The sequence below is a fragment of the Columba livia genome, chromosome 12 (genome assembly GCF_036013475.1).
Source record: "Columba livia isolate bColLiv1 breed racing homer chromosome 12, bColLiv1.pat.W.v2, whole genome shotgun sequence".
Lineage (NCBI taxonomy): Eukaryota > Metazoa > Chordata > Aves > Columbiformes > Columbidae > Columba > Columba livia.
Window position 1 is genome coordinate 18,640,018 of NC_088613.1, and position 26,269 is coordinate 18,666,286.

Sequence of the window (26,269 nt, forward strand, 5' to 3'; positions counted from 1 at the left end):
CGGGGGCTGCTGACCAGCCCAAGGAACACCCGCACCGCGGACCAGGCCCTGCCAAACCTCTCCAGTTATCATCCGTGACGCTGAATTATTCGTTTCTCTTGCTTTAAACCGCTCACGCACAGGTTATACAAGTACAAATCCAGCCAGTGTGGAGGGAGAAGGTCTGAGGAGAGGGAGCGCCCAACCGCGGCCGTCTGTTTCTGCCTGGGGCTGAAATACAAGGAAAAGCATTTGGGCCATGTGCGTTTGATCATACATGACCTTTATTGGAGACAGGTGGGGTCATCTATTATACAGAAGTAACATCGCACCGTTCTCTTCCAATTTAATTCCTTTTAGTCTCCTTATAAATCTGTAGCAAAAGTGCACTTTTAACAGTTTTTAATCTATAGTATATATCTTTCAATATTATCTCTCAGTCAGGTATTTTATTTGTAAAAATGTCTCGCCAGATATACAAAATACATGTCTAGTGTACTACATTAATTCTTGTATTTACTGCTTAGATTATTTTTAACTCAGTGCTCTCTTATTATTTTTTGCAAGGCTTGGTGATGACAGGCTTCTGGGAGCGCCACCAGGAGAGACTCACAGCTTGTGTGTGAACAAGGGGAGAAGGCTCTCAGCCAGCAACAATTCTCACACGACAGGAACAAGATGAGAAGAACGTTTGCTGTTATTGAACACGGCTCTTCAAACGACAGTACTCTGGATAATAAAAAATAATTTAAAAACCCAGTATCCGTATTTTCTCTTCTGGAAGAGATGTGCCAGGAGGATGGAAGCTGTACCCAGCTGGAACACAATGACAGTGATTCATTTGCATCTTGAAGACAGGAGTTAATTGCTAACGTGACGTTTCTGGTTGTGATAAGAAGAAACAGATACATAGAGCCACAACTAGAAACTGTTTGTGAAATGCTGTTTTCCTGAGGACAATATTTTGGTAAAATATTTTCTATCCTGTACAAGCCACAGAATTGCATAAGTTAAATATCCTCAAGAACAACAATCACTGGTAGATAGCACGAACGGCTGTGCTGGGAACAACCACACAGAGGACAGCTCTCACGTCACCTAACAAGATGAAGAAAGGAAGATAGTCATTTCCACTGGTAGTTTAGAGCCAGCTGTGACAAGCTTTGGCACGGCAACAGGGCTTCTCAAAAAGAACATTTCAGAACATTTTCTGAGATTTCTTACAAACTCCCTTAGTCTTTTCTTTCTAGTTATCCTTGAGATTATAATATATACACACATAACGGATAATTACTTAATTTCAGTCTTCAAAAGACTAACAATTTCCCCTGTTAAGCAAGGCCTATAGAGGTAAAAGAATCAGAAGCATTTTTAGAGGAGTGTTGTGATTCCCAGATGGATCAGAACATTACCAATGGGTGACGAGGAACACTTAGCAAGGTAACATCTGGGTTGGGTGGTTTGTTTTCCTTCTTACTTGTTCATTATCTTGAAGACTACAAACAACTGGATTAGCTACATAAATAATGCTTCCCTTGGTTAACTCTTCACAACTAGTGCTGTTTCTGTGTATTAGCATAGATTCAAAACGCAAGTTGCATCAGTTTACGACGTATTGAATGAAATGTTGAACAGATCCTGTTTCGGAAGGAGGGCACTTTTGGTTTACACAATAGCTCCAAGAAATGCTGTAACTTCCAAGTTCCTACAGCAACTGGTTGCCAGACATATTGTTCAGAAGGTAACTGCTCCCCTTAAATCTGCAGCAATGAGGCTCTGAGTCAAGACTTCTGCTTCAAAAGAAAAACGCACAAGAGACTAGGCTGAACATGGACAAAGTTCTAGACCTTCTGAAGAAGAAACAGAACAGGAAAAATAAAAATATACAAAGAATCAGTGCTGTTAGTGTTACCTAAAACCAAGATAATGCATAATGGGGAATTTACAATGCTGCAGAGAGAGGGTTTTTGTAACAAAAACTACAGACTTGACATTTCCAATATGTCTTAGCTTTGTACTGCTTCTCAAGTCTGAGTCACCCAAAATATCCAGCAACCAGCTGCTGTGCATATCCTAAAATATGCCTTCAGCTGACACTGAATATTGAAATCGTTCTGCTAAAATACAGAAAAACGACAATGGTAGAAACCAAGGTATAGCCTCAGGCCAACGTTAAATGGTAAAAATTCTACAATGCTACTTTTAAATCTCTTCTTCAGTTCGTGAACAAATAAGCAGCCAGGTTTCAAGTAGAGGTAACACAGCTTTTGGAAGGTAGCACGTAAAAAAAAGCCCAGAAAGAAAACTGGAACAAAAGCTCTTCTTGTTACGGCAGTCGGCACTAATCCTCCACAAAAGGGCAGGGAGACACCTCGATTCGCCCCGCTACGTCTGTCCTGGTCCTACGGCAACAACGAGGAGCTGCTTCTGCTCTCACAAACACGTTCCATTTGGACATATCTTGATCCCTTTTTTATCTGATTTGTATACGTGTATCTCTTATCTTAGTCTCTTGACTGGTAGAAGAGGATATATCCAGACTCTGAGTTTTTGGAAATGTCTGATGTTAACCCATAGAATTCTTCAATGGCTTGGGCATCAATTTTCTGAAAATTAATGAGAGTTATAATTAGCCTCAGTCAAAACATCACCCCAAGAATCCCTTTCCCAGACAAAGCATTATTTTCCATTCTTGGGGATGATGCTGGAAAGCCACCCAGCATTAATGCAACCATATTTCAGTATCATTGAATCCAACCCAGTACAACAAAACATTTTTTCCACTTATTACCTTACCCACTATTGAGAAACAGGAAATAAAGATGAAATAATAAACCTCTCAGAATCAATGCACTCTTAAGCCTGGCTATGAAAAAAGGGACCCAGGAAAATGTATCCTTAAAAGAATACATTACTTTTTTAGTATTTGCTTTTGCATTCAGATAGGTGTTACCTGACTGTTCGTTATGTACATTTTAAAAAAGCGGTCACTGATCAGCAAAGAAGATTTTTGTACAGCTGGGAGTACATAACGACCATCTTGAACATTTTTTAACATTCAGATTAAATAACCCCAGATTTTAAAGTTCTTGTAACCCTTTTACATAGAGAAGCCCTGCAAGTGCTACTGCTAACTATACCATGAAATCTGTGGATCTCATCTGATTATGATCTTCTGGTCTTACAAGAACTTCCTTTCCTTAGGATTTGCCAGTACAATGCCTACTGCATTATCACAAGGTCTTCACTTATGAGAAATAAATTATTTGCCATATTGATACAAATAGATGGTCTGCTTTTATTTCAAGTTGAGAACTAAAGGCAGAAAAGCTGTTTTCCCATTTTCTCCTCCAACCAGCAAGGCCCGTAGGGCATTTTAAAGGTCTTTTAAAGATGCAAGTTCCAGAGTCTCGATCCAGCTCCTGAGAATGATTGGCTTCACATTCCTGAATGTGCCTCTGCAGCCAGTGGAGAGCAAGCGCAGCGACTAAACACTGAAATAAACCACTCCCAGTGACCTCTGTTGCTCAGCACTATATTTTAGTATTTTAAAACACCTTCAGGACTCTGGATGTTAAGAACAAAATAGTGGGGGAAAAAAACCCCAAGGAGATGTTTTGCCTTTCTCTCTTCTCCATTCTAAGACTTCAGAGAAGCTGCAATACTGTACTAAGGGCTTTTGTATTTTCACCCCATTTATTAACCAAACATCTCCTATAAACTGTTAGGTACACAGGCCTTGTCATATATTTTGGAGACAACTCAAACGTTTTATTTTAAGTGCCAAGTAACTTGTCATGCAATCAAGTCTATTTCCACTACTCATTTTGAATGCAACTCAAACATTTGATCTAGATTAATTCATCCTACAGATATCTTTAGTTTTCTCACAGCAAATCTGACTTCCTTTTTTAATTTCACTACCCACAGAAAACACTGTGGGACTGAAAGAGGATTATATAGACCACAAAGTGGACCACAAAGTTGCAGCTTTAAAGGAACAACCAAGCTGATGGTTTCACAACTATTTTTAGGATTCTGCAGCCTCACCTGGCGTTATGACTATTTTTCCTGCTAACTGAGCTTCAATATTCTTTGTTCATTTCCAGATAACTCTGCTGGTTCCCCAAACCAACTCCTTTTCTTGCGTACCATTCATTGCATTCAACTGAACAAATATTGACGTGAAGATGTAGAATCATTCTCCCCCTTTTCTCAATGTGGAGAAGTCCCTGGGTGGACACTTTTCCCTCTCTCAGATAAAAACTGTCACTGTAACGTCTCACTTAGCTGCTCTAATGACAACACGCATAACTAGCCAGAGATCATTAACTCAGGTTTCTCAATTAATTTTACTTGGCACGGTATCCCATGCGGACTGATCAGCCTCCTGGATTTGATGCAGCTGCTTTTCACATATGCTGTAGTATGTTTGATTATTATCTATCTCCAATTTAATTGAAAGTTGGCCTTCCAACCCAATCCAAACAGATAAATAAATATGACTTCACCATTTCTGACATTTAGTGGCTAATAAGGATAAACTACTTCCTATTGGCGGTTCAGAGCTACTAATTCCTATCACTTGCCAAAAACGCAACAAAGCTTTTAAACTGTGCTTGAGGGGAAAAAGCTTTTACCCATGTTCTCTTTCGGTTGCAATATCTGCATAGAGGCACAAGAGCTTTGGACTCATCTCCTGTCATCTGCTGACTGGCACTTGTTTTGTCATGCAGCCAGTTCACACAGAAAATGTTAAGTCTTAAAAATCTGACTTCATGTTCTTAGAGTCTCTGAAGAGCTGAAGAATTCACATTTTAGGGGATTTGGAGGTTTTTTGTCACTCCATTTTTGAGGACAACCTCTGAAATGCCACATACAGCAATTTCCTGCGGTGTCACCTTATGGCCAGTCACAAGCAGTTTGAAAATAGTACTTGGTCGAGTTCAGAGCGGACACTTCAATGTCTTTAGGCAGCAGATGGAACTGACAAAAGCAGTTGTGGCTTTACCTCACTTTTCCAGTGAACAACCTGCAGCACTAGTGAGGAATTAATTCTCAAGAGCTGATGACTAAGAGGGGAGAGAGAGAACAGATGAGTAAAACTGCAGCTACTTCTTCCAGCAGCCTGTAGTATCAGCAGAGGAGGAGAAGCCTCCACTGCCCTGTTCTCCCTGATCACCGAATCTCCAGAAATTCAGGTGAGTTTCAGAAGGTCGACGAATGAGGAAGGGTGGGACTTTATAGCTAGAGGGAGGTGAGATGGGACCTTCATGTTCATCACACATGTGGAAGACAGGAGAAGCTACAAAGAGATGCTCTGGGACAAACCCAGCGGGAATCCTCATCCTCTGCTCTTCAAAGCAGTGCAAGGAGCAACCGTTCACCTGAAAGGGCCAACGGTCTCGAATGACTCGTGTAAAACTCTCCTGTGCAGTTTTTCATGCCTTCCAGCGGAAAAATAAAGCCTAAATTTCACAGAAAATAAACACCACATGCAAATGCCAGCCAAGGAAAGTCCTCTAGCAGGAAAAGGAATTGTAAACTGCTGAGGCAGTGCTACAGGACAGGGCTACCTTGCTAATCCTAATCAAGACAGTGAATACTCCAAGAACCATGGAAAACACAAAAAGCAGAAATTTCAGAACAATGAGCTTTGTTTTTACAGCATTTTAGATAAACTCAGTAAAAGAAGATTAACTTAAAATAAAAAAGAAAGCCATTATTAAAGTTAGAAAAGCAACTTGAAGGAAAAAGACAAAAAAAAAGCATCCCTCTAAGAGAGAGGAACTACATTCTGGCTTACTTGTGACAGCTCCTTGAATTTATTGTCCAATAACAGCCAGCACATATTTAAAAGCTGTGTTTTGGCACATCTATAGAAGTGCCCACAGTGTTTGCAGATAACAAGGAATTTCACTTTGATCTAAAAGCTAAGATACAACATAGAAGTGACCGATAAAAAACAAATAGAGAACAACAAGACGGTTACTTTATACCTGCTTTTAAAATGTAGAGTTTATCTCCTGGCTGAAAAAGACAGTGAATACTTGCATTTAAAAATATTGAAGTGAACACTACTTCCAAAATTTGCTGACATAATTACATACCTTGGCCATACCAGAAACAGAGGAAAATAAGCCTCAAAATACAGTAACAGGAGAAAGGCAACTTAATATCAACACAAGCAAGGAATTTGGTGCACCTATTTGGACACGTAGTATGAGGCCTCAACCTTGACCATGAGATCTCGGAGGCAAACACTACATTTTCATCTCTATAAAAAGCAATCCTACTGTGGTATTTGTTCTACTGTTCGATATTTGCTTGATAATTGCGTGAAATACATGGATATATAAATATCTTGGATATTAGTCTTTACAGATATGTTAGTAAAAAAGTTAAGGAACAATTTGCTTGAATAGACTGTTTAAATATTATCACAAATAGCTCAAATATCTTTGTGTGCTCTCAGGACCTTCCCACAGTCTTCAGTTTTAATACACTTCCATTTGGGGGGGGATTTGCCTACAAAGGAGAGAAGTTCTCAAATACAGCAATGAAATGCAACTAGCACAAAGCAAGTTAGCAACAAAACGGAGCCCAAAAGGTGGGCTGAGATAAGAGCATTTCAGATCTGGAACAAGACAACTGTGGTCAGAGGGGTCAATACAGCCCTCGTGTGGGTTTGCCTTTCTCCACACTATTTCTATAACGAAGATGCCCCAAAATGATGAAGTTTACCTTTGAAACGTCCGGAATGATTCTGTGTTTTGCTGAAATACTTTCAAAGGTACAAAGGCTAATCCCAGACATAAAACCAGATTGGGGGAGCGATGCTGCTTAGACTTGTTTTCACCAGGTAAATCATACCTACCTCTACAATGTCATCATCAAACAGCAACCAAAAGCCATGGCTCTTCACAATGGTGATATAATGTCCACGGTTTGGACCACTGCCAGGAAAAAAAGGATTAAAGACTTATTAATCTTGTGCCTACAAAAGCAGGAGCGCTGCTCTCCCTCATGATTCTAGCTATTACTGGCAGGGTTAGGTTTCCCGGCTCTTAATGTTGTCTAATAGTACTCATAACATCGTTTAGGTTCTTAGCCTTCGCCAAATTGCTTGAATTAAAATGTCTGTCTTTGCTACTTGCCAAATACAATATATTCAAAATACACCGTTTCCTAAATATTTCCGATTGTCATTCATTTCTTTCAAAAACCAAAATTGAAAGCCAGTTATTTCAATCACTGTTCAAAAACTTTTGACCACGGTCCAAAAATTTTAATAACTGTCTGAACTATTCTATTTGCACAGATTTTTTTAATTCCCAGTGTGGTTTAGCCTATGGCTGACGGCAGCCAGGCTTTCTGCAACTGCTGCTCCCACTTTTCCAGGAGCAGTTTCCCAGTCTGATTCTATTGCCTATATCCCAAATGCTCGTCGTGAAAAGGTGGTGGTTTGGGTTAATGAACTATTGTCCCGGTTTTGTTAAAAAACAAGTTTCTATTTTAGTGAATTTGCCTGTCAGCTAAAGCTTCATATGAGCTGCACTTTCCTGGAGAACCAGATACATGTTTTGGTAAACATAGCAATGGAATGTGAGGTTATTGATAAGGATGGATACAGCTCTCGCGAGAGGGGCAACAAGAAACAGGTGACCAAAAACTGACCAACGGAGTATAACATCCCATTCACGTGATACTTCATATAAAAGTGGGAGATCACGAGGATCTCGTCCCTTTTGTCCCTTCTTCCTTATGGCCAACATTAGGAGAGGACCTTCCTAGTCGCCCCTGCGAACTGAGGCCAGTGACAGACTGAATCCAGCTCCAGTTGGCTGCAGAGTCCAGTCCAGGACTTCGGGTGCCGGCTCTGCAGTTGCTGAGACTTTCAAGATTGGTCTTGTGTATTTTGTATTATTTTCTCTATTTTATCAGTAGCATTAGTAAAACATTGTTAATTTTTCCAACTCTCTTCTCTCTGTCCTTCTTTCCCTCCCGATCGCCTGTGCTGAGTGGGAAGGGGGAGAGGGAGGGGGGAGAGGAGGTTAACAACACATTTGCCAGAGTTTTATTGTCACCCCGCAATCAAAACTCTTGACAACTATATGGATGGAAAACCACGAGCTATCAATCTACCAACCAAAAAAAATAGGGTTCTGACTCCACCCCTGCCCCAGAGTACTTTTTACTTTGCATGTACCCGAGGCTTTAAAACAACCTATATTCATATCAGGTGTAGGCAAAATAAAGTACTTCTCTAATCCTTCTGGAATTATTGATAAACATATTACCTGCCATGGAATGAAACTTCTTTGTTTAGAACAACTAAATGAAAACTGAAACTTACGGGCAAAATATTCAAAACGAGTTCTGAGAACTCCAATATTTAGAATATGTAGTTTATCTTAAGTCTTTGGTAAGTTCCTAGTAAGAACTGAGACCAGAGGGGTCACAGGATCCCTAGAAGCCCTAGATAAGACAACAGGTTTGAGAACAAAAAGCAAAGCCACTTAGTACATCTAAATTATTAAACATCATTGTTAAAACATGTAAGTGTAGTTATAGGTATAGCAAATTAAGAATCCATAGATAAAAATACATAAGATCTTAACATCATACAATAAATAAAAAGTAGCACAACTGTACCACAATAGGAATCACCTATCACTATACACAGTTTATTTATACTAAATCTATGCAATATTAGTGTGTTGATTATATTGTCTTTCTCCTCACAAAAATGTTTCAGAACATCTGTGTGCTGTAATAACTTATTACTTTAAAACTCACACTTCCAGAAGGCAGTTATAAAATTTTTTGCCTTCCACAGCTACTTTTTTGCCTAAAAGTGCTTGACATTTTTTCCTCTTTGCTTTTAAAACCAGAATTGAAGCCTCCACCACCACCACAACAATTTAATAAAGAGAAAAAGGGTATTTAAAAAGATGAGCAGTACACAGTTTATTCCACGTGGTGGCACCAGCTTCTAAAAAAACCTGTAATAGTTTAGCAAGCAGCAACATGAGAACTGTAACTTAATTCTGTTTCAGTGTTTTTCCAAGATTTGTTCTAACTTCATTTAGCTTTCTTGGAAAGCAGGGGTGAGGGTGTGGGGTTTTGTTGGTTTTGCTTTTTTAAATACTGCTCTTTGCTACAGTTCAAAGATACAACTTGTCTGAATTGCTGACATCACAGAATCCCAGAATGTCAGGGGTGGGAAGGGACCTGGAAAGCTCATCCAGTGCAATCCCCCCACGGAGCAGGAACACCCAGATGAGGTTACACAGGAAGGTGTCCAGGTGGGTTGGAATGTCTGCACAGAAGGAGACTCCACAACCTCCCTGGGCAGCCTGGGCCAGGCTCTGCCACCCTCACCATCAAGAAGTTTCTTCTCAAATTTAAGTGGAACCTCCTGTGTTCCAGTTTCAACCCATTACCCCTTGTCCTATCACTGGTTGTCACTGAGAAGAGCCTGGCTCCATCCTCCTGACACTCCCCCTCAGTCTCCTCTTGTCCAGCTCCAGAGCCCCAGCTCCCTCAGCCTTTCCTCACACGGGAGATGCTCCACTCCCTTCAGCATCTTGGTGGCTGCGCTGGACTCTCTCCAGCAGTTCCCTGTCCTGCTGGAACTGAGGGGCCACAACTGGACACAATATTCCAGGTGTGGCCTCCCCAGGGCAGAGCAGAGGGGCAGGAGAACCTCTCTGACCTACTGACCACCCCCCTTCTAACCCACCCCAGGTACCATTGGCTTCCTGGCCACAAGGGCCCAGTGCTGGCTCATGGTCATCCTGCTGTCCACCAGCACCCACAGGTCCCTTTCCCCTACGTTGCTCTCTAATAGGTCATTCCCCAACTTATACTGGAACCTGGGGTTGTTCCTGCCCAGATACAAGACTCTACACTTGCCCTTGTTCTATTTCATTCAATTTTTCCCCGCCTAACTCTCCAGCCTGTCCAGGTCTCTGGATGGCGGCACAGCCTCTGGTGTGTCAGCCACTCCTCCCAGCTTCAACATATTTGAAAGCTGCTAAAAGAGCAAACCTATGTACCCAGAAAGGAAAATTTAAACCAGGAAAAGAGAAGTAGTAAAAAAGACTGAAACATTTTAAAAATATGTACTTTTGGACAATTAGCTCTGATGCTGCTTAGCATGGACCCATATCGTCAGCCAGGGTACTGTTTTGTAACGGCATATGGATGACAGACTCCGTTCAAATGTCAAGTAAAAGCATTTAAGGGCCACAAAGCCAACGTACCTGCCACAGTGAACAACTACGGCCACGAGGTCATACATTCTGTCAGGGTTTGTAGCGTCTCCTGAAGTGTTGAAGAGCCGGAGCTCCAAGGGAAAGACAACACGGTAGGAGAGTTTGGTGTATCGATGCAGCTGGTCCATGTATTTGAACCTTTTTAAGTGCAGAGCTAGAATCATGGGCAACTTTTTCACTCGCATTCTGAGCCACAAAAAATATGTTAAACAAAGAAAAAGGTATTAGCAGACCACCTAAAACAAAGCTTTTCAAGAACAGTTTCAATATGAAGAAGCTTCTTAAAAGGCATCTAAAATGTTGATGAAAATTTTATTTTGAAATTTGCCTCTTTTTTTAAAAAAATGCACTTTTCTCATGTATATTCCAGTGAGAATAGGCAATATTTACTCTGAAAGATTAACAGCACAGCTGACATCTGAATGCAGGACAACTGCCTATGTAGAAAACATCATTTTTCCATCACATCAATGGGAAGAAATAGATGGAATAAATCTGGTTTGCTGCTCTGTGACCAAGTATGAGGTGAGAAATAAGATTTTTGTATTTGGTATTCCCAGTGAAAGCAGATGGGATGGTTTCCAGTGCCTTTAAGCTGATTAATGTTAACTGGGGAAAATGCGAGTGTCTGGAAGCACCAGATACAAGCTCTTCTGTGAGGAATACAAAATCAATCTCTTCATTTCTCTCTGATAAGGTTGCCACAAAGTTACTTGGTCTCTCCACTTTTCCTTACTCCCTTCCCCACCAAACACAAACCTAAACAGTCATACATTCTCTTTTGACTGAATTCACAAGATGTATTTTTCCAACAACTGCCCATTTTAAGAGGACACTTACATTAGCCTGAATATTTGAACCTTACCTCTTCTGTGCTTCCTGTTTACTGCGGCACTGCTCGCAATAGTATTTATATTCACTGCATAGAGTTTCAGTATTACTAAATCCCCTGTGGAAATGAAAGAGAAGTGAGATAAGCTAATAATGCTGAAAAAAAAACCCAAAGTACACACAGAAGATGAAATTCCTCTTATACATAACGCTCATGATACCCAAACATATTTTAGGTGTATATGTCCCAGTCTTGGGATGTAGTATCAATGTTCAGCTGGAAAAAATCTGGAAACTACACCCTCAAGCATTAACTGCTTATTTTCTGGGCAGGAGTTGAACATGATAGGCAATAAGCAGCAATAAGGTTTTTGTTGAACAGCAATAAGGTGTTTTGTTTCCAGAGGTAGCCACTCCGTGTTTTCTTTGGGGGCAGACATTAAACGTTAAGACCTACAGCCATGAGCCGTTGGCTAGCGCAAGTCTGGATCATCTTTCATCTCCTAGCAATTATACATCCATTATCAGCTATTAAAAAGCCAGCTGCTATACGCAACTTGTAGTATCCTAGCAGCTGATAAGCCTTGGATCTAGCAGCCAAATACACAGAGCAAATTTCTATCGGCAAAGAAACCCCTGGACACAAACATCAGGACCAGACAACTGAAATGCAATAACGTTATTAAAATAAACAAGAAATTATTATGAAACCAAACATATTGTGCTTAGTTTTGATAAAACCTGACTATATGATGTAACAAATTTAAATCCCCATTGAAGAAAGTGAAAAATCAATCTTATATACCACTAAGATATGAATCACTGTATTGGTTAACTACTAAAAACCGAAGAAACTAATAGCAGCTTCAAAAAGCCACAATAAAGATAAAATGAAAAGCACTGTGAACAGAATGTATTTTCCCATAAGTCAAAGCCTACACCTGCTGCACAACAGAGCCACTAAGCTAGGCTCTTTTCTTCGACCATTTTTCCATTCACAAGTATTTTCATTTACCTTAGACAGTGTGTAATTGATGTATTTTGTTCCACATCAACCGATAGATCCAGAAAGTCCTCATCTTTGCTACTAACCTTGAAAAGAATAATAAGAAATATTTCATAACGGTTTAGAACCGGCAGATTTCTTCTACCCGTTGCTGGAATGCCGCAATGTCCTCGCTGCAAGTAGAGAGCTTTGTGATAAGGAAGAAATCTACACACATACACAAGTCCTTTCTTGAGGTAAACTAAAACTGAAGAAACAATCTGATGTGTTGTTACAATCCAGAGGGGAATGTTGAAAAACAAAACAACACAAAACCACCAAACCTTTATGGAAAAACATGCCTCCCCCTTGAGACTTCAAGACACATCTGCTCACTTCACTGGCAAAACTGAGTTTTTAACCAGTCAGAGCTCTCAGAGCTGGACAAGTTTTAACCATATTCCACTCTGCTTTGTAAACGAACACAGCTTTCTGCTGCATTTCAGAGTTTAACAGTAAATGGTCATAGGAAACACAGAAACAGGCAGATGGCTTTTCAATTAAATGGGTTAGCAGTTAGGAAAACCATCTTTCCATTTGTGGAACACTCACATTTAATTTCAAAATTCTTTTAGAGCTTCTGTTCACCATATAACTATAATTTTACATGTAAAATGCCAAGAACAGCCATTTCAGTTGTAATCACTTCTCCTTTTCTCTCCCCTGCTAAGTTTTAATTCTTTTAGAAACATTAAACTAGACATAGCACATGACTAACTACAAATTCCTGGTCTGAAGGTGGTGTTGTTCTAATTCTAGACTTTGTGGCACTACTTTTGCTCTCAAATAGAGTCACTGTGGACCAGCATCAAGAAGCACAGACTTAGAGTGCAATAAATTCAGTTAATCCCAGAGTTCAATAAATAGCGAGCAACTCCCATGTAGAAACACAACATGAACTATCAATCACTGACACAGGAATAACACGAAGACAAAAAGGCAGCTTAGATCAGCCAGGTGCAGACTGCCTCGATGGAAACAGGGAGGAGGAACAGAAAAAACACTACGCTTTTTCTGAGAAACATACCTTAATGAGTATTGGTTTGAACATAGAGGTGATACAGTCATAAAATAGGCTATGCTCCATATTTTAATAGAGAGAGTGCAATTTCATCTACCCTAATAAATGAAAAAGTGTGCTTAGTATTAGGAAAAATGAACCAGAACCTGTGCAAAAATCTAAGAGGTTTTGTTTTGTTTTAAACGTACAGCCTCACAGTTAAGACATCTGGTTTCATTGGTTAGTGTTCCTTGGAAGATTTCATGGACCCACGTCAGATCGGTCTTGTCTCCTTCTTCACTCTCAATGCTGCCATTCTGGAGTTTGCCATTCTGCTTCTCCTGCTTTTTCTCTTCTTGGAGTAAGTCAGCAATAGTGTTAAGTAGGTAGTTCAGGAATTCGTGTGCATCCTGCTGCATATAATTATCAAATAATTCTGCAAAGGAGGAGATGAAGGAGAATGAAAAAATACAGATACTTCATAATATCAAGTTACTATGATTTAGCAATCAGTGCATGCCCTTCCCCGTTTTCTGGCCTATCCCACAATCGTGGGTTACACTGTTAAAGTTCTTTAAAGAATTGTACTTTGTTCCCACAACAGATGTTAGGTTATCCTCACCTATTCCTCAGGCTGCAAGAAACAGGCAGCTGAAATATAACATAAAGGAAACAGTTTGGGCATTTCTCGGAACTGAAGAAAACCACAATTGGTTTTTAGGTTTGTTGGTTTGCTTTTTGTTTTGTTTTTATTTTTCTTTGGGGAGGGAGAAAAATAGAGAAATTCAGATTTGCTGCCTTTGGTCATTAGTTCATTAAGTCCAGCATCATTAGGTGAAAATCCCTTCCTGTAAGTTTGTTATCTTTTCAAATTCAAGCAGAGATGATAAATCAACATACAGAACCCTTCCTCACGAAGTAGCCCTGGGAAATAAACACTAGTTCTCATCCTAAGGAATTTATCCTACCACAAATATAAGTAAACAGGCTAAGGGTGGTTAAATTTCCTTAGAGACTCTGATCAGCTCCGTGAGGTCTGTTTAGCCCATGATGGTTTCCAGCAAAGACCCCAAACGTGCTGACTTGCAGCCGTCCTCTGCAGAACATGATGCCAACACGGAGTAACTGGAGCACTGAGACTCATACAATGCTGTGCCTGGGCTGAGCAAGTACAGAAACAGAGATATCTAGAGAATGCTCTTAGGACACAGCACCGTTCTGATATAATCTCTGCTCCTGTGCTACACAGGTGGTGAAATTCACACCGAAAACAGGAGTTCGAAAATCTTCCAGAAATCTGTTAAAACTTGACAGCTTGGACTCACTCAGAAAGAAATCTGTTTATGTTTTCTATTCTTAAATATCCAATGCTTAAATCTGCATTAAAAAGTCATGTATTCATTTACCATTTTCTTTCCTCAATCGGGAAATAAATTTCTTGGGTGGGATGACTCCCACCTTCTTCTTTTGCGTAGCAATACTGTTGAAGAGATCAGAGAGGCATGTCAGGAGGCTTTCCTTCTTTCGAGGCTGCACTTTGTATGCCAAAACTTTTTCCCGAAATGGACGACAAAAATAAAGTGCCTGTAAGACTGAGTTGCAGTAGCAGGTATTGCCGAACTGGTTAAAACAGAACAGAAGGAAAACAAACGTTTTCATATTAGGTCTGTTAGGAAGTAATCAAAGAAAGGTTGCTCATTAAGAATGTCACATACTGAAAATGGAAAGGTTGTCTGTCAGAGCTCATTTATTGGGGAAATACATGTAGGCGTGGTGTAGGAGATTCATCCTTGTATCCACACAGCTGGTAACAGCAAGAAGAGGAAGAGAAAGCAACAGTCACAGTGATGCTGAGCACACACAAAAAGCAGGAGAGCACCAACAAAAAAACATCCAGTTGAGGGCTCACCACAAAAATCAAACTTGTGCAGATACAGCATGTGACTAATCCTGACAGGAGAACCTGCTGGTGCTGATGTGCAAGGGACAGAGGGACAAGGAAACAGACAGAGACAGCACCCATCCGCAGGCACACGGCGCCCATCGGCATCGCTGCGTCCCAGCCGTGTTACAGTAACGAGCTCAACGCATGACCTCAGACGGTAGATTTGCCCATGTCAGATCCACAAAGTACTTTTTAGAGATGGTTAGTTAGCAAGGTATCTGCTAAACATTTCCTGTTTCTAATGAAATATTATGAGAAGAACAAGATGCAGGCATATTCAAAGAGCAGCTGGTTTACATCTGCCATATCTGAAGTCGTTTTGGAGAAAGGAGGACGGCGATAACAGCTTCCAGAGGCAGCGCTCCGCGTTGCTCAACCAGAGCAAACACTCAGATATTACCGTATCATCCCCAAGAAATACACCATGGTTTTAAAGATGCCTCTTTGCAATTTATTGTGCAGCTGTATTGTACAATGCTGTTGCTTCAAAAAAGTGAAAGAAATCCTGGCTTTGCCCGTCCCCAGATATTCTGGCAATGAGATTCTGCATCTCAAGAGTATTGAGCACAAAGTATTTTAAACAAACAAAATGAGCATAAAAGTCTCACTACGGAACACTGACTATTTTGTTAAGTGGTACTCAGAGAATATGGTCACTAATGTTCACCAAAATTCAGTGTGATTACTGTAGCAGAATGATTTCAAGTTAATATAATAACCAGTTTGCTGACTGAAACATAACATTAACAGCTTAAAAGGTTACAGCATTATAGTTACATCAACATTAATTTATACCATATGCAAGCAACACGGAACAAGAGTTAAAACTTATTGATATGAGGAAAACAAATACGCAAGCTGAGCAAATGTGAATTAGGATAGAAACTAACTCATATGCCTGTTAGCAGCCTAAGAAAACAAATAAGCATCATGCTAGCTAAATTTGCATATAAGACAAAATAGGCAAGAGAACTACCAAAAGTGTGATTAAACATGTGGAGAAATCATATAAAAAACCACAAGTCAACTGGTTGTACATGTCCTGCTTTGATGCAATCTATACAGAGAGAAATTATTAGAACCAAACTACATGGAAGAGTTAAAGGAGTTAAAGAATTTACATTCCATCCAAATAGCTTTTAAAATTGCTGCCAGTAAGAGGCAAGATGCTTTGCAGCAGTCAGTGTGATATGGTGAAAAATCCACTTTATGGCATTTTGAAAATGTCCTTCTAAATAATATTTCAACTCTCTCTGTCGTCTACCACCTTTACATAAAGTAACATGGAAGAACTTTTATTCCTGAAATCAACATCTATTTTAGATATTTTACTGCATGCCAAGTATTCTGCAAAAAGACCACAGCATGCATTTTAATTCAGCATTTCTGATTTTTTTTTCAAGCTGGAACACAATCTTTCCAACTTTGAGCAATTCAGGGCTTTGGGAAATGTCTCAATTTCTCCTATTATTAATCTACCCTTCTCTGAAGTAGAGAGTTCTCCACAAATAAACAGTATTATATAGCAGTGTCGCACTTTCAAACTGTAATTGGTTTGAATTGAGAAGTCCGAAAGAGTCAGATCTTTCCAATCATGACCTTAACTGTGCTAGGAATTCTTCAGAGAAAAAAGAAAAGGAGGGTTCGAACTATTTGTCTTTGACAGAAGCCCCAAAACCAGGTTGGCAAAGCAGTTCTCAATGGGCCGATGAATATTTCCAAACCTAAATCTATAACGCACAGATGATATACACAAATAGTGTATAAAGTCTAATGTGATCTAAACTACAAAGGAAAACCAGGTACAAACATGTAGGATTTAAATGTTTTTTGTCATGGTTTCTCAGGTATAAAAAAATATTTTAAATAGATGCAAAAACATAGGGGTTTTTTTGCTTAAAATTGTATTTGGAGTCAACATAGCCTACCTTTATAAGAACTTGTACAATTTCACACTTTCAACATAAAACTAAAGTTTGAAGGCTTAAGATAGCAGCTTTTTCAAACTGAAAACCGAGATGTAATTCTAGAATGAAAACATTGTTCCATCCCTCTCGTACTTCAGTTCAACGTCACATGTAATGCATTTGAACAAGGTCTGGGAAGGAGCAGTCTGACCCTTCTCCCATTCACTCTGTGGTGGTTTTAGCAACAGTTTGAGTGCAGGCAAACTGGTTCCGCTCACAGATCCAAAGAGAAAATAACTATTTAAAAAAATAAAAAGAAAATTTTAAGGCTTCCATTGTCCGTGGGTTCAACATCTTTATTGATGATTTAGATGAGGGGATTGAGACCATCATCAGCAAATTTGCTGATGACACCAAGTTGGGAGGGAGTGTGGACCTGCTGGAAGGCAGGAGGGCTCTGCAGAGGGATCTGGATAGACTGGAAAAATGGGCTGATTCCAATGGGATGAAGTTCAATAAGGCCAAGTGCCGGGTCCTGCACTTTGGTCACAACAACCCCCTGCAGCGCTCCAGGCTGGGCACAGAGTGGCTGGAGAGCAGTCAGACAGAAAGGGACCTGGGGGACTAATGGACAGGAAGCTCAACATGAGCCAACAGTGTGCCCAGGTGGCCAAGAAGGCCAACGGTATCCTGTCCTGTATCCAAAATAGCGTGGTCAGCAGGACAAGGGAAGTGATCCTTCCCCTGTGCTCTGCATTGGTGAGGCCACACCTGGAGTGTTGTGTTCAGTTCTGGGCCCCTCAGGTCAGGAAAGACATTGAAGTGCTGGAGCGGGTCCAGAGAAGAGCAACACGACTGGTGAAGGGACTTGAACACAAGCCCTATGGGGAGAGGCTGAGGGAGCTGGGCTTGTTTAGTCTGGAGAAGAGGAGGCTTAGAGGTGAGCTCAGCACTCTCTAGAACTACCTGAAGGGCAGTTCTAGCCAGGTGGGGATTGGTCTCTTCTCCCAGGCATCAGCAATAGGACAAGGGGCCATGGGCTTAAACTCTGCCAGGGGAAATTGAGGCTGGAAATTAGAAAGCAATTCTTTGCAGAGAGAGTGGTCAGGCATTGGAATGGCTGCCCAGGGAGGTGCTGGACTCACCGGCCATGGAGGTTTTTAAACTGAGACTGGACATGGCACTTGGTGCCATGATCTAGTCAATGGACTGGAGTTGGACCAAGGGTTGGACTTGATGATCTCTGAGGGCTTTTCCAACCCAGTCGATTCTGTGTGTGCGAACACTTTATTCTATTTGCAATGCAACCACATTTACCAGCAGTGATGCTGAAGCCATGAAACCGCCTTATTTAAAGTGCTCCAATTACCTTCAAAACATGAAAGAACTAGAAATAACTCAGGAAAAAGCTCTGCAGAAAAACAGCGTGAAAACGATAAACCTAAAGAAATTGGTTGCAAGAAGCAAAGCACAACAGTATTAGTAATATTTTGTCCTTCAAAACAGAGAATGGATGCGGTTATAATAATTCTGGTTATTTTTAGTATGCTATTTTTTTCCTCTTCGCTCTATTCATCGCTCAGCTATTTATGTTACAATTGGAGATGCCTTCCATTTTTCTCATTATGGCGCAAACCTCAGCAGCTTTGGAATGGCCATTAACACCATACTTACGGAATATAACAACATGTTTAGACAGTTTGGTGTCTGAGAGCACAAACCGCTAGAAACCCACACAGAATTCAATTAAATGCATTTGTAACAAGCTGCAACAAATAACACTTCAACTGTTATGTTAACCTTATTTGGTGTGTCAAACAAAATATCTTTCCATTTTCAACAAAATGCACCCAGATGACCAGCAAACAGAAGTATACTTATGTTTCTCATGAGTTTTGCAAAAATTGTAGTTTCACATAATTAATACGATGCCATGGAATCACTGTTTTTGTTAACCAGCTTCCTATATTAATTGGTAAAAGATGTCACAGGTGCAACGCCTGCTTTTCTCCTCCAGAAGCACTGGCAAGATGAACATCAATGTTCCATTCTCCCCATAGGTAATTTAGGCAGACAATTCTTATTGTCCAACAGATCCCAGGCAAGTGAGCTCTACACAAACTGACAGATACCAAAAAATACAGCTTTTAAGAAGGATTCACTGTTACACAAGGCTGTCAAAAAATAAAGGCGGCATATTACTACATGTAAGAAAATTATTGACCAAGTCAATGCCATCTCCTGGCTGTGTTCTTGCATAGAAGAACTTCCACTAACCCCATGAGCAATATCTTTTTGGAAAAGTAACACATTTTCATCTTTAAAGCCCAAAATTCCATTTAAAAGCTTAAAACTTTACACTGTAGCATCAAATATCTCTTCTCTAGAAGAACATATGAACAATGCACATACAAAATGAGTTAGTGCCCTTTCCAGCTAAATATTACAATCCTATAATTAGAAACATACCTGAATAGGAAGGTTTCTCTCAAAGACTTCATAATACATATACTTATTTTTCTGTATTTAAGATGACATTTATATCTTGGTTAATAACAAGGCACAGCACCATATTGTAGGATGTGGTGTGTATGCAGAATCCGCTTTTAAGTTAGAAGTGCTCATAGATATGTTTCTAACAGAGAAGCTTACCAAAATTATGATATGAATTAAAACCCAGCATTTCAAGCATAGAAAATTCACTTACATTGACCAAACCAAAATAATGCTCATTCACAGGGAACTGTTCAGGACCAATCTCTTTCTCCAAAGCAGAGGCATTGGCGCCCTATAAAGAAATAATGTTATGTTAGAAATTAGAAATAATGCTTATGTTAGAGAAAAAAAAAACAAACTTCCTAAAAAAATCCAACAGAATTCGTACTACTCCTATAAAAACCAAAGCAGCTAAGAAAATAAGATACTTCCATAGAGAATTAGCATCTTGTGCTTCTGATGTTCTTCAAAATGAAATCAATATGATGCTTTATTATTATAAAAGGTAACACGGTTTCTCTTGAAAACTCAGCTTCATCAGCCCGAAAGAGAGCTATCTGATTTAACAGAGAGGGGTTTGGCATTTGAGTTCATTTGAAAACTAACAACAATAAATTTGTTTTCACTTAAGACTTCAGGCTACTCACAGTGACTTAGCAACACCAATTTAAATTTAGTCAAGAATGCACTGTACAAATAAAGAAACTTGTGACACACAGGGAACTTATCAATCTAGAGGACACAAACCATATGGGCTACAAATCCCACGAAAGAAAAAACGCCTTTTTGTGATGTTGATGCACAAAAGGTTTGATGTGGCTGTTTATGATTTGCATCTCATACAAAGAATTCTTGAAAAAATCTTGCCTTCACTGACACATTAGAAATATTAGCATGTTTTAATATTCTTCCTGGAAAATCCTAATGGAAAAGTGGAGCAGGATTACAAAAAGAATGGAAAGAATAATCTTATCGGTCATTGCTCAAACTCAGATCACCAGAAGGGCTTTGGGTTTGCCATTCTTGATTTAAGAACACGGCATTAAGCTTACAGCACATTTTGATACATCCTTGTGTCTCCAGCAAATAAGGACAGAACTCACTATTTTCGATACAACTGAAAAATACCACTACAGATCCATATAGTGTTATTTGTCACACAGAACAAGAACTAAAACGTATAAGCATTTTAGTTTCAGTTTTAACTTTGCCACTCAAAGTGGTTTATACACCTCCCTTTCAGTTTTTCCCCCCCTTTTTTTTAATCCACCAATACGTTATAGCTGAGCTCTCACTTGGGATTTGGAACCTTCCCTCATCCCACTCCACCTTGTTCTCTAATGTTTCTTGTTGATCTTCCAACAGTCCTTAAGCTGCATCTGTGCTGTTGTCTAAGGAGCTGCCATCATTCAACGCAGAATCCAAGCACTTTGGATTCTTGACTTGTGTTTCAAATATCCAAGTCACTCCACCTATAACCTTCTGTAAACAGAGATCCTTCTGCGTGGGTGAGCCACCTTAAGGCGCCCCAGAAAAGCACTAAACAAACAAAAATTACTGTTCCAAACAATTCAGTTCCTCTATTTCCCTGAAGCTGGTAATGTTTTTTAATTGCTGAGCAAATATTTCCATCACTTCCATTAGCGTTCTGCTATTAATATAAACCACAGACAAGGAGAGACTGTATGGACAGGTCCATCTAGATTGCCATTACCAAAGAAATAGCTAAAAATTTTCTAAGAAACAGGAAAGAAGCCACAAAATAATCTAGTTTAAAAGATGGAATGGAAACTCTGTAGTTGGATCTCCCATATCAGATTTACAGTAAATTACATATATTAAAAAAAAGAGACAAAATGCGGAAGGCTCAAAATTGGGTACTATAAAAACCACAAACACGTTCACTAGGTGCTTAAAGATTTACAAGCAAGAGGCTTTGCAAGCAGCAATTCTACAGACATTTTCTGAGGCATCGGTGGCAGTTCAAGCAGCTCCTCTCATTTGTTTCCCTGCATCCAGTACCTCATTTTTCCTCCATTATCTCCCCCCAGAAACCCGCACCAAACCGAGACATCTGCAAGGAAGAATGGCTGATACAACTCCCTCCACTTGTTAGTTCAGCTCTTCACTCATCTTGTTCTGATCAACCCTGTGACTTTGGGTAATACTGTAATAAAAAATTATAACCCACGTACTATGTAAGTGCACAAGAGGTGATGCTGGTTTTGAAAAATGTTCAGCCTTGAAATCAGACCGGACTGCTCAGTGAGGTTCCTTTACTCATATATTCTCTTTGTGGCAAGATAAAGGAAGGGACGTATGTAAAATCTCTAAGCCTACGAAGCTCAGTTTAAATTGCTCTGAATTGTCTTCTCATCTCCTCCACAATCACCGACACCGTATTGGAGAAACAAACGAATAAGCAGGTACCACAACCTACAGAAGTAGTGAAACCAGACAACCCCAATACTCCAGTCTATAAAGCAACATATGGAACAAATACCTGAACAAAAAATAAAATTGAATTTTTTATCAAAAGTATGCTATAAGGAATTTAATAACCTACCATAAAGCACTATTGCAGTTCAACGAAACCACCAACCCATATTCCACATGTATCTATCCATTTAATCTAACAGGCTACATGTGGCTTTTTTTCAAGCACTTCCTTTTATCTACTGCTCAAACTTCGTATGTTTGGGTAAGTTCACTGCAGGGGCAGATCAAAAATCAGGCTTTTCTTAATAAGTCAAATGCTAAAGTCAACCGGCCACAGAAGCTAAATTAACCTGACATTTAGTTGCAATGCTTCTGAAGTTTCTTGTCAGAGAAGATTTTAAATTAGCACACCAAAATCACAAAAACCAAACAGGAGACTGAAAGCAATTGTGGGAGGAATGAAAATCACAACCGAGTCATAAATAGTTCTGAAGATGCAAACTTGCAAATTAAATAATATGTAACATTAGGCTCTTTAGGATGCACATGCCTAGCATACCACAGTAAAATACCAACAGTGCAAACAATATAGAGCGATTTATCATTGGAGTCAACGCCCAGATCTACACTACACAAGGCAACGAGTACGTAGGGAAAAAAGCACTTTATGGTGACAGCACAAATTGGCCTTGGTCACGTATCAGCATGGAAATACATAAGACACTTGTAAGGCTGCACAACTGGAGTCAACGCTCAGCTACTCACAACCCATCACCTTTACAACTAAATGTGCAATAGCAAATTAACCAAGCGGAGATGAGATCTAATGCAGCATGAATCGTGTCTTGCTGTAATGAAGCCTAATAAGCAGCTTTGTTTTCAGACCGATAGGTGTTATACACATTTTCCCACCCCCACTCCACATTTTTTCCATCTGGATAAATATTTCTGCCTCAAATCACATAAATATTTGTCCATAAGAAACAATACATGCTTCATAATTTTGGAAACATAAAAGTCATGTTTCTCATCTAGAAACAGAATCTAACAAAAGTGGCAAGCATCCAAAGTATGAACATTTATACTTGGTTATTTGGTGAATCAAGAGAGATGTATCTCTTCTGGGGTGCCACAAACTATTCTGCATCTTACAGTACTTTATACATCTAAAAACATAAGAAAATCAGTACTGTATTGCTAAACTATGACACACATTGTGGGAGCAATAAAAAAATGACCAAAAAATATCACTAATACATACCAATTGAGTTTGGTTGGCATATAAAAGCTAAGCAAATAATGTACACCACAATACAGCTAAATATAAAGTTTAATGCATGAGATTAGAATTGACTTCTCATTGCTAGAGCAAGACAAATAAATACATCTTATAAAAACCCCGGAAGAACATCCTTGAGACTTCCAGAAGGTCCAAGGAAACGCTCTCAAGTATCTGCTCTGTTATTCTGGTTCAGGAAGAGACGATCAAACTTTCTGTACACGGCTGTGTGAGCAGGAACAAACCACAAATTTATACAGTCAACATGTAATTACTTGACAAGGAAAACATCCTCCTAGTTTAACTAAAGCAGCAATACTGTTTTGCTTATATAATTAGACTCCCAGATAGATGCAAATTTAACACTTCCATATCGCTGGGGGAGGTGACAACTAAAGTTTCAGCAACTTGCAATCAGGATTTTAAATCTTCTAGAATTTACTGTGACTTAAAGCGATGTCTTGGAGGTTGGTTGCACTTTTCAAGAGCTCACATACTCTGCTCACATCTCCTTTGAATCCAGAGAGCAGGCAAGCTCAGCTCAGTGGTTTCCACAACTCCTGCACTATTGAGCGAATAGAAGAATGGAAAGCTGCCTGATCCATCTGAACTATTTTAGCAGTTCAGAATAATAGATACGATTAACAACGGCCAAGATGGCCCCAGAAAAACAACAATAAAATATTTTCTGTCATAGCTGATTAAAAAAGGGACCTATCCAAGAACATTTGTGCTCGCTGATTTCCATCAGAAAAGAACACCCTTAAAACAATCCCATATAACGGATTTTAAATTAGCAAACAAAAGCACAGGGAACTGGTAATATTCAAATTTTTCTCCATTTTTCATACCAACTCAGTGAGGACATCACACCAGCATTAGATATGTATGAGATATAGGGAAGACGGGATTAATTAAAGCTAATATTTACCCAAAGAACACCAAAAGGTCTCTGAGGCAGGTTTTGTTGAGTTTGGTAAAGCCAAAAAGGACAGTAAAGTAACAAGGGATATGAAAAGACCAGTTTCAGAAAGTCTTAACTGAGGTAGCTGTCTAAGCAAGTCATCATGGATGAAGTGACCCCACAGTATAGCTGAAATTCTAACTGAATAACCCATCAAAACCAGAACAGAGACCTATCAAGCCTTCCAACTTGCAAGCTGTGAGTCCTTTTTGCTCGGTAGAGAAGTCTTAAAGATTTATTTCCAGTTCAATACACCACGCAAGTAGAAAAAATAGTAGTAGACTTCTATTTATTTAGCCAGATTACACTGCTAACTCATTGCATCACCCAAACGAGATCAGAAAGAAGCACGCTCAGGCATTACGGTCTCTTATAAGCTCTACAGTTTGCGACTACTCCTGCAAAGAAAATGAATATTTTGCCTGGTCTAGATTTAAATGATTTCAGAACTGGAACTGTATCAACACTTTCCAGGGGCCTAAATACTTCTATACCCTTAAAACTTATTTGAATTTGTAATTATTCCTATAGACAAGGGTTTATCGATTGCATCACTTCTCTGAGAGGAGGCATAAGAAGAAATTATTGTTGGGAGACGAAGAAAAGTTATAACTTTTCTATTCACTTTACATAAGTAGCTTTACAGTAGAAGTGATAATAAGGCCCAGAGCTGAAGAGTTCTGAAGCTACAGAAGAACAGATGGGAGTGATTAGGAACAACTACACAGCTCAGAACATGAACTAGGGTCAACTGATGAGAGAAATCCACGGCTGGCAACCACACGGGTCCCGCTTCAAGTTAGAACTTCTTCCATTTTCAGTGCTATGGGTTTTACTAAGTTTCAGTGAAATCTTGATCATCCACAAAACTCGGCTGAGAAAAAGTGGATTATTATTACAGACAAACCAACGTTACCGATCAAAATTCTTTATCCTGGACTAACACTTTCACACTTTGAAGGAATTCACACTTCCATTTATAAGTATTTACTTTTTGCTAGTATCAAGGTAACTTTGCAGATGTGGGAATGGTTATAAAAGCAATGTTGTACTGTCTTGATAAGCACGCAAGCAGACCTTATGAGAATGAAGCAGCTGCTGCTCGAGCTGCAGTAAGAAAAGGATCAAAATTAACTCAACATTGGGTCAGTATCCTTGCTGCTATTCAGAGCTCTTGGCAAAAATAATCAGGTCAAGGCTGTGCTGCTGCTCGAGCAGTGAGAGGCACTGAGGGTATAAAATGAAAGACACAACCAGCACAGAGCAGATGATGGCAAAGGGTGCAGTGCTGTGATTCTGTCAAGGATTAGGACAGCACAGGAGGGCTCAGGTCGTCGTCCTGCACAATTTGGAGGGTGCTGGTTTCACACCTGCTTGGACGGAACAGTGGAGTGTCTCACATTAGCACAATCCACCCGCTACCAACAACTGGGTGCATTTGCTACGCTGTAGAGGTGGGTGTGTGGCACATTCACGGGACAGGCTGAAAGAATCACAGTAAGAAAGCAAGAAACAACTATGGTGAAAGAAGAGGGATAGTAAGTGAAGATACAAAAAAAATAACTATCAAAATAGTCATTAAAGGAGGCAGCGGTGCAAGCAGCATTTCTGACGTGCTCTAACTATACAACAGGTTTGAAATTACGCAGGAAAATCCACGCAACAGCAGATTGGCAATGGATTTATAACCATTCCTTATTAGCTCAACAGAATGGGACAGCATACTAAAGATTTGCCTGGTTTCTTAGAAGGACATTGAAATTTAGAGATATCTAAGCAAGACAGGACACTTGACAAACAAATGCTATCAGAGTTTTTCAAATGCTAACAAGGATGAAGCAGTGGCTTAAAGTACAAGAAAAAGAAGTAAGTAGAACCATGAAGCCCTTCTCGCTTTTTCATAAACTACAACTACAAACTTGCAGTTTGTTTCTTTTTTTAATAGTAGTGATCCTGACAAAATCTACCAAGTCCCAGTAAATCACCGTCTTGCTTATTTCAGATGCTCCATTTACAGTTCATTTGTAGACAGAAGGGGATTTTCAGAAGTGAACTCTTCTGTGAAATCTGTATGTATTTGTATTATTGCTCTCAAAGTTCCAGA

At 39.6% G+C, this 26,269-nt stretch overlaps 1 protein-coding gene across 3 annotated transcripts in view; it reads right to left on the reverse strand.

The window, feature by feature from the left end:
- Nucleotides 1-245: 245 nt before the first annotated feature.
- The window catches only part of LOC102089707 (ubiquitin carboxyl-terminal hydrolase 12-like), a 32,656-nt gene continuing 6,632 nt past the window's right edge, over nt 246-26,269 (reverse strand). The window contains exons 2-9 of one of the 3 annotated variants that reach the window (XM_065078031.1): nt 19,695-19,775; nt 14,542-14,615; nt 13,345-13,571; nt 12,106-12,182; nt 11,125-11,208; nt 10,248-10,445; nt 6,857-6,935; nt 246-2,585 (exon numbers count right to left, since the gene is read on the reverse strand). In XM_065078031.1, the coding sequence (XP_064934103.1) occupies nt 2,484-2,585; nt 6,857-6,935; nt 10,248-10,445; nt 11,125-11,208; nt 12,106-12,182; nt 13,345-13,571; nt 14,542-14,615; nt 19,695-19,720 (867 nt within the window). In that variant the 5' untranslated portion in view covers nt 19,721-19,775 and the 3' untranslated portion in view covers nt 246-2,483. Of the gene's footprint in view, nt 2,586-6,856; nt 6,936-10,247; nt 10,446-11,124; nt 11,209-12,105; nt 12,183-13,344; nt 13,572-14,541; nt 14,756-19,694; nt 19,776-26,269 lie in introns of all 3 variants that reach the window. The other 2 variants (XM_065078030.1, XM_065078029.1) reach the window with 2 other exon arrangements.